Source organism: Onychostoma macrolepis, chromosome 16, assembly GCF_012432095.1.
Source record: "Onychostoma macrolepis isolate SWU-2019 chromosome 16, ASM1243209v1, whole genome shotgun sequence".
NCBI lineage: Eukaryota > Metazoa > Chordata > Actinopteri > Cypriniformes > Cyprinidae > Onychostoma > Onychostoma macrolepis.
Window position 1 is genome coordinate 19,929,825 of NC_081170.1, and position 14,721 is coordinate 19,944,545.

Sequence of the window (14,721 nt, forward strand, 5' to 3'; positions counted from 1 at the left end):
TGAAAGTGAAAAAGAACAAGTTAAATATCTTGTAAATTGACATTCCCAGAAGTCCCTGTGCGGCACTTTAAAAAAAAAAGAAAAAAAAAAAAGTTATGTACATTAGGGTTTTATATTAAATCTTATATTGTTTATTTAATGTTTATTCATACGTGTTACCATGGTGCTGATGAGTACTTGTGTGAATGACACTGTGAACCGTCTATATATGTAGAAAAGCTGTTTGGTGAGCTTTGATTCATTAAGCATTTTTCACATCACTGGTTGCTGTCAGCATATTATAAACTACAAAATGGCTGGTATAATGATATTATATCAGTTAATTAAATACGAGTGTTTACTGAAAATGTAAGTATAATCTGTATAACCTAAAATGTTGCTACCATATTTTTTACAGTAATGTTCTGTCTAGACTACTACAGTACATCATAAGATAGACTATAGTTTAATCATACTTTGTTGCATTTGATTGCAGCATAAGCATGTAAATATTAGAAAATGTTTACAGTTTTACAACCACCAATGGAAATATTTAATTATCCATCAAATGTCAACTACATAAGCATAAATCCAACACATACTGTGGACTTTATGTTTAAAACAAGAACATAATGGCCAATTATGTTATGATATTAATATGCAGCCTTTAAGAGTATATATAAGGTGTTTCTTTGGAGAGCACTGCCTCAGCGACGAGCTGTGAAGGTAGAAATTTTCCAAGATCGTGCTGTTAATATCTGAAGATGGGGGAAGATGACACCCTTAAGAACAATGTGCTTTTAATTTTAAATTGTAACATTTAGATATAAGTTTAGCAGGTGCATGGCGATGATGTATCAATCAATATGTTATTGACAGCAATACACAGAAACATTTGCTAATTTGTCATTGCACAAATTGTAAAATTATTCAAAGAGGCCATTGCTGGTGAAAGAAGCCCCTGCTGGCTAAACTTCTACAGAATGCATAAATAGTTTTCTTATTAATATTTATATATAGTTTATATAGTGTTCTTAATGTATAAATCTAAACCAGCCATTCTGTTCAAAACTGTTTTGACAATTTAGAATTGAATAACCAATGACAGACAAAGCAGAATAATAGGTTTATAGGACTTATATACAGGCATTAATCAGAATCAGAATCAGAAAGAGCTTTATTGCCAGGTATGTTTACACATACGAGGAATTTGTTTTTGTGACAGAAGCTTCCACAGTGCAACAGAATGACAATGACAAGACAAAAACACAAATAATAAAAGAATAAAAATAGAACAAGTAAATAGGGAATAGCAATATACAAAATGACAATTGTATGTACAGGTATATTACAATAGACAGTAATGAGTAAATGTAAATATATGAAAATTTTCATATTTAATTGCCCATATTTTAATTTCATACTATGATTTCAAATTGCATGATTTCACTCACTTATGTCTTAAATGTTCATCTAATTCTTAAATAATAACTATATCAAACTTAAAAACTTAATTAAAAAAAAATTAAGTATACCACTAGTCTGTGCCTAATTTTTGAGGGTCCTCTTACCCCAATAGTCCTTTTCATTTCAAAATACAAACTACTTTTTACTCCATAAATCCCTCGTTAATAAATGGACCAAAATAATAATAAAAAAATCAGCAATACAATGTCATGGGTCACTATTTTGACACAGAATTTGATCAATTAACTTCAAAGCTGTTTTGACTGATTAAAACTCACAATGTTGATATTCAGATGAAATGACAAAATTAAAAATAGCACAGGCTGTGTCGAAATGAGATTTTGCGCCATATGGTCAAGAGAATAAATAAGGTGCCATCTTACCCTGTTTTAATATATTTCATAAACAAACTATGTGGTATATCACCCTGGGGATATATTTACATATAAATACAAGACTATTTGATTTAGTTGTCTACTGTTGACATTTCCAAATTTATGATGAAGAGGATCACACTAATAGAGTAGCAATGGTCACCGAAGGTCACTGGTTAGAGTCCTGACTGAGCCAGAAGACATGCTGTGTGGAGTTTGCTGATGTGGGTTTGCACCACTACTTTCAAAGACAAGCAGGTTAGGTGAACTGAAGACTGTAAATTGCCCAGACTCAGTGTGTGATGGACTGTCCATCTGTAGAGGGTTTCCCTGTCTATGGCCCGAGATGCTCTGATAGGATCCAGCATCCCTGCCACCCCTCATAGGGCATATCTTACACCAGTACTTGATTTGCTTTTCCAATTTATTTGTGATTATGTCTGATTATTATTAGTCCCTGATCAAAAGGTGACTAAAATTCATTTATAAAACGTTTTATTATTATTAAAGGGTCAAGTATATGGGAATGGTTCTTGGGTGCATCAGCGCTGAACATGAAAGTCAAAAGGCCGCTATCACATTTATATAATCGCAAAATAAACAGTGATTCGTGATCCTTCACTATTTTTATTGCATAAAAATTCTTGTCAATCTGAAGTAATCTTTTAGAATGCAAACAAAATGAGGCAAAGTTAAACATGGCTTTTCAATAACATGTTTGTTTTACATCCTGCACTTGAGATAAAACAGTTCAATATCCTGGAAACATACTGTACATACTCAGAACTCGAAACCAGGAGTGACGCTGAAAGCTGGTTTGAAAGAAAACATCAAACTTTAATTGTCATCATGAGTCACTCCATGTTAATATCAACTCTCAGTGTTGATAGTCCACACTTTTTACTTACCACAGATCTTTTCCTACAACACCAGGAACTATTTTAATACGTATGGCATGACCTTCGATTTGTGACTAGCACGTCATCTGGGTACCAGCAGTCTGGTTCCGGATTGCAGTCAACCACAACAAACACACCCTCCACTCAATGTGAATGTGTGTGATGATGACAAAAGGTGTGTGTACCTTTCTGTCACATGCTTATTCATTGGTGAACCTCGCCATTTGCATAACAAGGTAAATATTAGCAGAATGAACGTATAGAGATTATACCATTTCGTCGCAGACTTGTCTGAAGTCTGTGGAAGAAGAGAAGAATTTTCTTATTAGGATTTCCAAAATGGGACATAAAGTACTCGCCGTATTCTTCACCTTAATCTGTGCACCAGGTAATTATTCAACTGTATTTTCCTTTAATATTTTTCAATTCAATTCTAATTTTCCTAGTTTTTCATAAGCAACAATGCAGAAAGGAGATTATTTGTTCATGTAAATCCACCAGTCAGCAATTGTTTAACAACAATTAATTTTCAAATCTTTTTTTTAATTCAGTATCTTCAGAATTTGTTCAGATTTTACTTTTAATTCTGCTTAAAAAGTAGGTTTATGTCAAATTGAGGAAATTATCAGAAATACTGAGCAACAAATAGCTTTTTAAATTATGATCAAAAGCATTTTATATATTATATTTGAATATTTGACTTTACTCAGATTCCTCTGACAATATTAGATATCGACACAAAATATTTGTACATATTTAAAGACATGTACATTTGTGGATACAATGACATTAACACCAGATTTTCAGAATAAATTGCTCAGATTACATAACACAGAAACATAGAAAATAAATTACATTTGAAATAATAATTACATATTAAATATGTTGTTCATTGGTTGTACTCAATACTCACTTGATCATTTTGCTGTGACTGTGTGTCCTTTTAGAAGCAAGAACATACTAAACATGAAAACGTTTTTCTAGTACTAGATGGAAACAAGCAACGCATATGCAAAGGCCAAATGTAAATCAGTAGACTTGGTTCCATCCAAGTTCTTCAACAGCAATGAAGAGTTGAACGTTTTCTTTATATATTCAAAATTATACTGACTGCCACTCCCGTCTCTCCTAGGTCTTTATGCAGTGTTCCTGGTTCCATCAAAAAACCCTGTGGCTGTTGGGACCAATGTCACTATAAAAGTGAATGACACTGGGATCATTACAGTTGGGCTCTGGTTATTTGGACCTAGTACATTGTACATGTGGTACCCAGGGGGCCTTACTCAGGGAGCTAGCCTCCAAACTGGAACAGAATTTGACAGTTCTACATATCAGCTCACCTTATCGTCAGTAACTCTGAAGAATTCTGGTCTGTATGTATTAGAATCAATGGTACCGATCAAAACACGAGCAGAGATTGCATTAGATGTTCAGGGTAAGTTGAAAAAGATCCTCTTATCCTACACACTGTAAAAATTAAATATTCACAGAATTTTAAAAACTTCAGTTCATCTACTTAAGAAAATGTATTCCCAGAATTTGTTAAGTTACTTGTCTTAAAATTGCATATAGCCTGCCTAGATTGTAAAGATTGGTAAAAATGAGTCATAGAACTTTTGCTTTTAGGTTCACTGATCACATTTGGATGTTATCATGTGAAACACTTTTTTATATTTATATTATGGCTGTCAGTTTAATGTGTTAAGCAGTTATGAAAAAAATAACGCGATTTTTTTTTTTTTTTAACGCAGTCAACACACTGGCTCCACCCCCAAACCTGTACATAATCTTACATTTCATACAGTTGACTATAGACAAATGTGACCCTGGACCACAAAACCAGTCTTAAGTCACTGGGGTATATTTTTAGCAATAGCCAAAAATACATTGTATGGGTCAAAATTATCCATTTTTATTTTGTGCAAAAAATCATTATGATATTAAGTAAAGATCATGTTCCATGAAGATATTTAGTGAATTTCCTACCGTAAATATATCAAAACTTAGTTTTTGATCAGTAATATGCATAGCTTCATTTAGACAACTTTAAAGGCGATTTTCTCAGTATTTAGATTTTTTTGCACCCTCAGATTCCAGATTTTCGAATAGTAGTATATCGGCCAAATATTGTCCGATCCTAACAAACCATACATCAATGGAAAGCTTATTTATTCAGCCTCCAGATGATGTATAAATCTCAGTTTCGGAAAAATTGACACTTATGACTGGTTTTGTGGTCCAGGGTCACAAATATGATGCAGTTAGAGTTATGCTCTAAAATTCAAGATATTGTTGCAAAAAAGGTCCCTGTCTGAGTTTTTGTCTCATATTTATATCATAGGATAAGTGATATCACAAGAGTGCTGATTTTGACCCGAATAAAACATTGTGATTTTATCCAACAGTTCAGTAAACAAGAAGTTGATATTGTGTTATATTTTAAACACAATATTATGTGTTTTTGCTCAATTTAGTAGAGAACATATTAAAGCCAAAGCAGAATTTTGCGTCTCCGAGAAACACAGCGGTGTTTAGATTCAGAATGAATCCGCGTTTTGAACAAAATCAATTATGATTCAAAGGCCCATTCATAAAGAGAGCCATTTACTTAATTCCTGAATGAATCAGCCGTTTGAACGAATCAAATGAATACATTTACCGTCACCTGCTGGCGGATTAATAATAATAATAATAATAATAAAACATTAAAGGGATATTTCACCCAAAATATTTTAATTCTGTCATCATTTACTCACCTCATCTCGTTTCAAACCTTTCTTTTGTGGAACATAAAAGAAGGTATTTTGACGACTGTTTGTAACAAAGCTGTTTTGGTTACCAATGACTTTCATTGTATGAACAAAAAATACAGAGATGTTTCTCAAATTATCTTCTTTTATGTTCCATAGTTTATGTTAGGCCGTTGAAGTAAATGTTTGTGTGTAATAAATGTTATGTTAAATCAAATGAAATATTTCTTTCTAGAGCTACAATTTGTAATGTCTACTTGATACTTTCTCATTTAACACAAAAAAACTTTAAATAATCTTTTGTGAGTGTGTTCAAAGTCACATTTATTTCGCAATTGATTAGATTAATTAAGCGACACATGTAATTAATTTGATTAAAAAATTTAATCGACTGGCAGCCCTAATATATCTTTACAAATAAGATTTCTTCATTTTTAAATGCAATGTTACCCTCACAGTTCAGTGTATTTGAACTCTGTTCAAATGTTCAAAGTATTTTCTTGAGGCCTGATAATCTACTGCATGTCCAGTGTTTTGTATACTGCTCCCTTATGTGACCACTGAATCATTTAACATTCAAAAATATTATACAATAGCCTAAATCAAGGAAGCAGCTTAGCAAGGGTCAGCAAACCGTAAATTTGACAATGACATTTTATAAATTATTATAAAATAATATAAAGACCATTGTAAACCAAAACAAAAGACAGAAAGAAAAATAACTACAATAATCTTATTTTACCAGCATTATCTACTGGATCTCAGAATAATTTGCTGTACTTTGTACACACATTTTAAATGAGGGTGATTTCAAAACAAACATTTGAGCACATAATCCAATAAATTTTGCTTACATAATGTTACAGAATTTAATATTATAACGCCAATATTTGCCTCGTGATTGCTTGTTCTTTGAATACAAAAACCTTGCTTATAAAACATTATTTAGGCTACTGTGCTAACATTAACCTGTTAGCTGACAGTAGCTTTATGTTTGCCGACTGCATGGTTTTCGTGTAGGCTACTCTGCAGTGAACATCTCCAAAATATTATACTGTTGAGGGGATGCTAATGGATTCTAAAAACTGATTAAACACGTAATGTACTTTAAATTTCCGCACTAAACATTTTCTGTTAACTTGTAGAACCTGTCAGTAATACAACCGCATTTGTAAGCATGACAAACCTGGTGGAGTTTAACGACACCGTTACGCTCACGTGCTCCGCCAGCGGAACGCCACTGTGGTTTTCATGGCACAACGGAAGCTCTACGGTCACACCGGGAGAGAGAGTCGAGCTCAGGAACGGTGGACGAGAGCTCTTCATCAATGGTGTAACACGCTACGACGAAGGACCATTCAAGTGTCTTGTGAAAAACAACATCAGCCATGCAGAGACTAATCAAATGAATCTAAACATAAGCTGTGAGTATGACAGCACACAATGATGATTTCACTACATAACACTAAAGTAGCATGGTGAGGGATGGGCACCTATGAGCGCCTAATTCATGTGTCAAAAGGTCAACTGAATTGGTTTTATGTGTTTAGATGGGCCCGGTAACCTGGTAATTACAGCCTCGTCAGAGAAAATGGTATACGTTTCTGGTTCGGACATTTTTCTGTCATGTTCTGCTGACTCCAAACCGACAGCTGCTTTCTACTGGATGTACAACGGCAATCGTCTGAATGTCTATGGTTCAAGTTATAACCTCAGAAACACAACTCAGAACATGAGGGGAGAGTACACCTGCGTTGGCAAAAATCCAGTCACGCTCAGATATGCTGAAGTGACAAAAATGATTCAAATAGTTGGTGAGAACACACATGAAATATGTTTTTTTTTTTTCTAAATTTCTCATGATTATAATTGTGATCATTTTTATCCCCAATACATTTTTTAAAATCTTTATTCAGATCCAATATCGGCAGTGACAGTACATCCAGCAGGTTATCCAGTAGAGGGCACGGCTTTTAATCTAAGCTGTAATGTTGTGGGGCCAGTGGACTCCATTCATTGGATGAAGAATGGCAAATACCTGGACGATGATACCGATGATACGATCACTTTCTTCAATAACAACTCAATCTTGAGCTTTTATCATCCCGATCTTAGTGATGACGGACTGTACCAGTGTGCTGCTAGTAATGCTGTCAGCAACATGACCAGCCAGACCTACGATCTTATGGTCAACTGTGAGTATGATATTTCCAGAACATCTATGTTTCCTGTTTCCTGATGTCCTCCTATCTTTAATTTTTCTCTTGACCAAATGATCATGAAAAGTCATCTTTTTTTTAAGGTTACATTTTCTTTTTTGACATTAGATAATAGTGATCTGTGAATTTTATGTTATGTTAAATTTATCTATAATTATTATTTATAAATAATTTATTTAGTTAGATGTGCATTTACTGTACCAATCTATAACAGTATTCGTCATAACCTATAGGCTAATTGAGCTGAATCATTTAATTTGAATCCATAGTATTTTATAATTCATATTCTAAATGGGACACTGTTATTTGATTTTGCCTGTCGGTTTGTCAGTTATTGAACTGAAACATGTACATGCACATAAAATATTTGATTTAGTATTTTACATTAATGACACTTTTTAAAAAAAAATTATACTTTGGGAGTCGTCTTGCACTAGGTAAGGAACCATCTTACCCCAGTAGTGCAGCAAGATACTGCTCTTTCACGTTTTCTGTTTTGTGCTAGATAACTAATCAAAGCAAATGTTTTCATTTGTTGTCTCTAATAATATATTGAATGATATCCTGTAAATGCATCTTCTACCATTTCACCTTATATATGAGTCCAAAATATTGGTTAAATCTGTTTGCATTTCATTGCCAGTTGTCTTGTAATGTAAAGATAAAATATTAAAACACTTCATGTATTTGCTAGATGGCCCAAACAACACAGAAGCCTCTGGTCCACATATAGCAGTAGTGGGATCCAGCGTGACCTTCAGCTGCTCCTCTGTCTCTCGTCCTCAAAGTCAATACAGTTGGTATTTCAGTGGCTTAAATGTGAAAAATGGTTCAGTGTATGTGACTGAACCTCTCTCGAAAACCAATAGCGGAGAGTACACCTGCATGGCCTTCAATAGCATTACAGGCAGAAGCAGCATTGACTCAGTGACATTAGCTGTGTATGGTGAGTCATTCAGTTCAGGACTTTGCTTAACTGAAACCAGCAAATGCATTTGTTCTAAAGTGTGAAAATGTTTAACCTCCTGGTTTTTAAAATCCTAAATGGTTGTGAATGTGATTCATAATTTTTTATGTATGAAATTTAGTTCCTGTCAGCAATGTTACGGTGACTAGTAACAATCAGCAACCAATCTTCAATCAGTCATTCACACTAACCTGCACTGCCAATGGAGATGTTCAACACATTCAGTGGATGAAGAACGAGAAAAACCTGAACAGCGACAATATGATCAATTTCACCGATAACCAGTCAGTTTTGTACATCAACCCACTCACTCTAAGCGATAATGGGCTGTATCAATGTCTAGCTACTACTGCTGTCAACAACATGACCAGTGTGACCTATGACCTCAAGGTGTTCTGTGAGTAAAACACCTTACTTTGACCTAGCTGCTGGGTTGTGTTCTCGTAAGCAACACTTTCGAAAGGAACTCTGAGCAGAAAGTGACTTGTGCCTTATCTGTGTCTGTGCCTTATCAGATGGTCCATGGAACACAACCATCTCTGGTCCACTTGTAGGAGCTGTAGGACATAACGTGACCTTCAGCTGTTCTGCTGACTCTCACCCAACAAGTCGATACAGTTGGTTTTTAAACAGCACAAAGTTGGGAGAGGGTCCAGAGTTAACTAAAGATCTCTCACTGAATAGTAGTGGACGCTACACCTGCATGGCCTCCAATGAAATCACTGGCAGGAGCAGCAATGCATCACTGGAGTTCACTTTAAGATGTGAGTTGTTATGCCTTGAAATAATGTATTTACTGTACTATATGAATAGTTTATAAGTTTGGTTATTCAACAGGCAGGTCAGCACATCTGTTGAGTTCTTACATAGAGTGATATGGAAAGGTCCATTTTTTTTCTAAATATCTTTTGTGCTTTATACAGAATAAAGAAATGCATAATGAACATGTTTTGAGTGACATAAGAGGGAGTAAATGATGACTGAATTTTCAACTACCCCTTTAAGTGATGTAATCTGTCTGATTTTTTTTTTTTTTTTCTGTCTAAATTTCAGATCCAATCAGCAATGTGATTGTAAATGCAGGCAATCAGCAGCCAGTATTCAATCAGTCATTTACATTGACCTGCACTGCCACTGGAGATGTTGAACACATTCAGTGGAAGAAGAACGGCATGTTCTTCATCCTCACAATGGAATCACTTTCTCCAATGGCAACTCGACCTTGAGTTTCCAAAGTCTAAATGTCAGTGATGACGGACATTATCAGTGTGAAGCAAGTAACGCTGTCAGCCACATGACTAGCCCTGCCTATGAACTGATGGTCAACCGTGAGTAACACAGATATTTGTAACACGTCCATTGAATCATGGGACGTTCATGGGAGTCTTTTTTAATTTATATGGTATCTTTCAGATGGTCCATGGAACACGACAGTTGTTGGCCCAAGTATTGCAGAGACGGGGTCCAATGTGACTTTCAACTGTTCTGCAATCTCTCGTCCTCGTAGTCAGTATAGTTGGTTCTATAACAATTCGAAGGTGGGAGATGGTCCAGTGTATGTGAAAGCAGATCTCTCGCTAGCCAATAGTGGACACTACACCTGCACAGCCTCCAATAACATCACAAGCAGCAGCAGCAGCGCATCACTCGAGTTAACTGTAATTGGTAAGACATAATTCCTTACAGTGATTTTACAGTGACTCTTTTCATGTTCTTTGAGGATCATATTGTCCTTTTCATATACATATTGAAAGGAATCATTTGAAAAAGTTATTTACATTTTGCTTAAGTAATAACGAAATTCTCTCTCTACAAATGTGGTAAATTATCCAGGGCATCTTTTTGATTCACAGAACCGTCTTATAAGAGTCATTTATTTGAATACTCCTAAAACACTGGTGGTGCTGTATGTTTTTGATTCACTAAAAAACAAAAACGAACACTAGCTTCTCTATTTTTGTATTCTATCTATTTGTTTTCTTTTTATTTATTATATAATAAAATGTAAAAAAAAAAAAACCTTGCTGCGTGTACTGTGTTAGGTTAACTGAGACTTGTCATAGCACTTGCATATCATTGCTCTTTTGTTGATTTTGATTGCTTCCATTGTCCTAATTTCTAAGTTGCTTTGGATAAAAGCATCTGCTAAATGACTAAATGTAAATGTAAATGTCAAAAGAACCATCTCATAAGAGTAATTTTTTTTCTGGGAATCATGCAACACGTCTCACTGTATGTTTTTGATTCATTTAAAAAAAAATGGAGAGCTACATTGTTGGGACTATATGTTTTTGATTCAGTTAAAAAGTACTGGTTCATCAGAATCATTTGTTTCTGGCAATCAGACTAAACTGGTCGCACTGTATGTTTTTGATTCACTAAAAATAACTGGCTCATAACAGTCATTTATTTATAGGAATCAGACTACATCGGTCACATTGTAAGTATTTGATTCACTAAAAATTAACCGGCTCATAAGAGTCCATTGTTCTTGAATTGGATATACTGTTACATGTTGTTGTTTTTTTTGGTCACCCAAGAGCACAGTTCAGTAGAAACTACATGGTATTTTATAGCTTCACTGTCAGTACAGACTTCAAACTAATAATCATTTAAATAAAGGTTGCTCTTAAAGGTTGACCCAAAAATTTTGTCATCATTTACTAACTCTCACGTTGTTCCAAACCTGTATAAGTCTCTTTCTTATGTTGAACACCATAGAAGATATTTTGAAGAACCAAACAGTTGTTGGTCCCCATTGACTTCCATAATAGGGAAAGAAATACTATGAAAGTCAATGGGAAGATTAACTGTTTGATTACCAGCGTTCTTCAAAATATCTTGACGTAAGAAAGAAACTCGTACAGGTTTGGAACAACATGAGGGCGAGTAAATGATGACAAGATTTGGGTCATATTTGGGTTAACTATCCCTTTAATTGGAAAAATGCAATCATACTTGATATATAATCACGCTACCTACCACATGGTGAGGAACTAGTCTAATATTCTGTACACTTCACAGAGGCCATCGTGACAGTGGACGTGACCCCCGATCGTTCTGTTCCTCTGGCTTCCCAAAGCCTGAAGCTCACCTGTAGTGTGAAGGGACACTACAACAGACTCCAGTGGCTTAAAAACAACCAGAATTTCCTGCCATCAGACAGAGTTACATTTTCAGCAGATAACACCACTGTGACCTTCAAAGCCTTGCAGACTGCTGATGACGGGAGATACCAGTGCGTAGCTTCGAACGCAGTGAACCAGCACACCAGTCAACCATACGATCTTGCGGTCATCTGTGAGTAATATAAAACATGTTTAAATTACTTTGATATAAATCTGACTTCAAGAGACTTTGATTTTGCATGAACTAAAGCTCTGTGTGTTTATTGGGCAGTTGGACCACAGAGTGTGCAGATCATTGTACGCCCTGGGATTCCCCCCGTCCTGACATGTCTGGCAGTGTCTCAGCCGCCAGCTGTGTATCACTGGATCCTCGAAAACAACACAGTAGTAGGAAATTATTCCTCCATAGTACTTCCCATAAGCTCTATTTTGGGCAGCAATTACACCTGTGTGGCCAAAAACCCTTTGACCAATGTGACGGTCTACACCAGCCAAGTTGTCAATCGTGAGCATTAGCCCAAATTCACATACAACAATTAACATGCAAAATAAAAGTTAACTGATCAGAAAATGCATTTTCATGCCGCGTTTTTTTGAAGTAACCTAATAACAGATCATCATTTCCTCTGTCTTTACCCCAGACCCCAACGCTGCTGTCAGTGTCCAGGCGAGTGTGATGGTGACGGCTCTGCTCGTTCTGCTGATCCCTGTGCTGGATGAATGGCTCTAATACTGATATTGCTGTAAACATGCCATCTGTCTTTGAGGCCTGTATGTGGATTGAATGAGGCTTGTGGGTACATTTATCACTTAAAAACAGCAAGAAAAAACCCGCACTGGCAAGATCATTCAGCCCAGATTAGTTGAACTGCTTCTTAATTTTAAAACATATTTAAACATCATGTAAAGACAAGTATGAGCATTTATTAACCAAACACTCTTTTGGCAAGTGCAAAGTAAAATAAAACAAAAAAACATTTTAACAGTCATACATTTTAATTAATCCTACTACATTATTTGCCTATATATTTATTTTCTAAACACTGTATCTTTGATATATTTATTACTATCATTAATTGGACAGTAATTTTAGACATGAATGCTATACTGTAATTAAATCTGCTGAAATTAATAAAGGCTGGCTTATTTTCTAATTTGTAGCTCTGGTTTTAAATCTCTATCTTGAAAAGCTAACATGCTCCAAATTCAGGCAAATATAGGCAAATTACATATCCGAATGACCAATTATCCAAATTACCTTTCTGTTTGCTTCCCAAATGTGACTCTCTGTGACCTTTTCTTTTAGAAATATCATATGCCTTCTATGTGATTATTTCCAAATTATAAATGCATTTTACAGTTATTTAAGAGATCAAAACGTGAAATGATATACACTTTATTTATAGACCAAATAAAAGTAAACTATTCAAATGAATTTCTCTTTTTTTATTTTTAAATGCACTTGCATGTCTTTTTCCAGTATGTACTTTTTTTTCCAATTGTAAAACATGAATGTAGAACATTGACTAGTATAAATGTTAATGAATATAAAAGATACAAAAATAGTCCAGTATACACTACTTAAGAAGTGGTGTGATATTATAAGTACATGTTTAAAATTATGGGGGTTAATAGTTTGTGAGTATAGTGACTGAGAGTTAAATCGGCATACTGAAGCCTTTTTTCTCCTTCCTATTTCCTCCAATCAGCTGTTGACATTTTTTAAATGTCGAAATCCCCTTCTTTAGGCACAAAGCTTTCTGCTCTTTACTGAGGATTCCTGAAAATAAAACAAAAGAGATGTATTTATGTATTATAACTTCCAGAAAAGCTATTATTTTAAAAGCTTTCTTTTGACTCAGAGTTTCATGCTGTTTAACATAACAAACAAAAGCATCTGGGTAAATACAGGTTTCATGACTCACTATATTGACGTTGCAGCTCACAAGGACAGTTGTTCTGCTCCAGTGCATTTCTTCTACCTATGGAAAACAACACATCAATCCAACTGTCTAGGACTCTTTCATTTTATACAGTAGATACTTTTAAAAACTTTACAAAGCACTACATATGGGCAGCACATATAGTTAGAGAATTTCTGAACCAAAACCTACATCGCCACACTTTAAGAAGCACAACAAGTGTTTTCTATGGAATTGCAAGGATCATCAGTTAATATTTATTAAGGTATAAGAAAATATCTGTGATTTTGGGTTCCTACTAGTATGTTGTGATTCATCGAAATGTTATTTTTAAAAATAATTTGTTGCCATGGTTTCCTCTCTTATGTAGGTTTCAAAAAATGCAACTTTCTGTAACCTTTTGCATAGAGAAAGCGTACTATCATCGCTTACCAGTGCAGTTGCATGTCTTGCCCTGTTGCCTGGATATGACTTGACCTTTGACCGCTGGAGATTTATTTGAATTTCCAAGCGGAGGTTGTGCTGCAATAAAGAAGTATATAGAAACATCAAAACGTCATATAAATTATACATAGAATTTTACTTCTTTAAAACAACATTTATTAAAATGTATTATATTACAGGATTTAACAGTAATATAACAGGTAAAATGTTGTTTTGTAACATGACAGCAAACTAACACAATATAAAAATAACACAAAACACTTACAGCAGAAAATGACATAACATGGCGTAAATGTATTCATAAATGTTTTTTACCTTGACAGTGGATGTTAGTGGCAATCACCACAGCAAAGACCAGCAGAAGCAACTGGAAGTTCATTGTTATCAGCAGCGCTTAGTCAGAAAATGAGAAACGTCGTCTAAAAGATTGCTTTTAAGTCTTCAAGACTCCTGCTTTTCAAGAGAACTCTGCGTTCAAATCTAGGGTTACACAGTATTTATATGACAAAGCTCTGATTTCTGGGGCTCAAAAGCCACATCTGATTATGCCCCAACTTGTTGGATAGAATTTT

The 14,721-nt window shown here is 34.8% G+C and overlaps 2 protein-coding genes across 2 annotated transcripts; one reads left to right on the plus strand and one right to left on the minus strand.

The window, feature by feature from the left end:
- The first annotated feature begins 2,957 nt into the window (after nucleotides 1-2,957).
- ceacam1 (CEA cell adhesion molecule 1) lies at nucleotides 2,958-12,937 on the plus strand. The gene is given in 14 exon segments (XM_058748244.1): nucleotides 2,958-3,107; nucleotides 3,852-4,154; nucleotides 6,615-6,893; nucleotides 7,020-7,283; nucleotides 7,386-7,664; nucleotides 8,383-8,634; nucleotides 8,777-9,052; nucleotides 9,171-9,404; nucleotides 9,691-9,834; nucleotides 9,837-9,983; nucleotides 10,069-10,320; nucleotides 11,680-11,955; nucleotides 12,055-12,288; nucleotides 12,425-12,937. Coding segments are annotated over 14 exon segments (3,078 nt in total). The 5' UTR covers nucleotides 2,958-3,058; the 3' UTR covers nucleotides 12,514-12,937.
- zgc:158701 (uncharacterized protein LOC100151367 homolog) lies at nucleotides 12,688-14,694 on the minus strand. The gene is made up of 4 exons (XM_058748243.1): nucleotides 14,465-14,694; nucleotides 14,138-14,227; nucleotides 13,709-13,765; nucleotides 12,688-13,563 (listed from the first exon to the last, which is right to left on the minus strand). Exons 1-4 carry the CDS (start codon nucleotides 14,526-14,528, stop codon nucleotides 13,442-13,444), a joined length of 333 nt encoding a protein of 110 aa, XP_058604226.1. The 5' UTR covers nucleotides 14,529-14,694; the 3' UTR covers nucleotides 12,688-13,441.
- Between the last annotated feature and the right edge of the window lie 27 nt (nucleotides 14,695-14,721).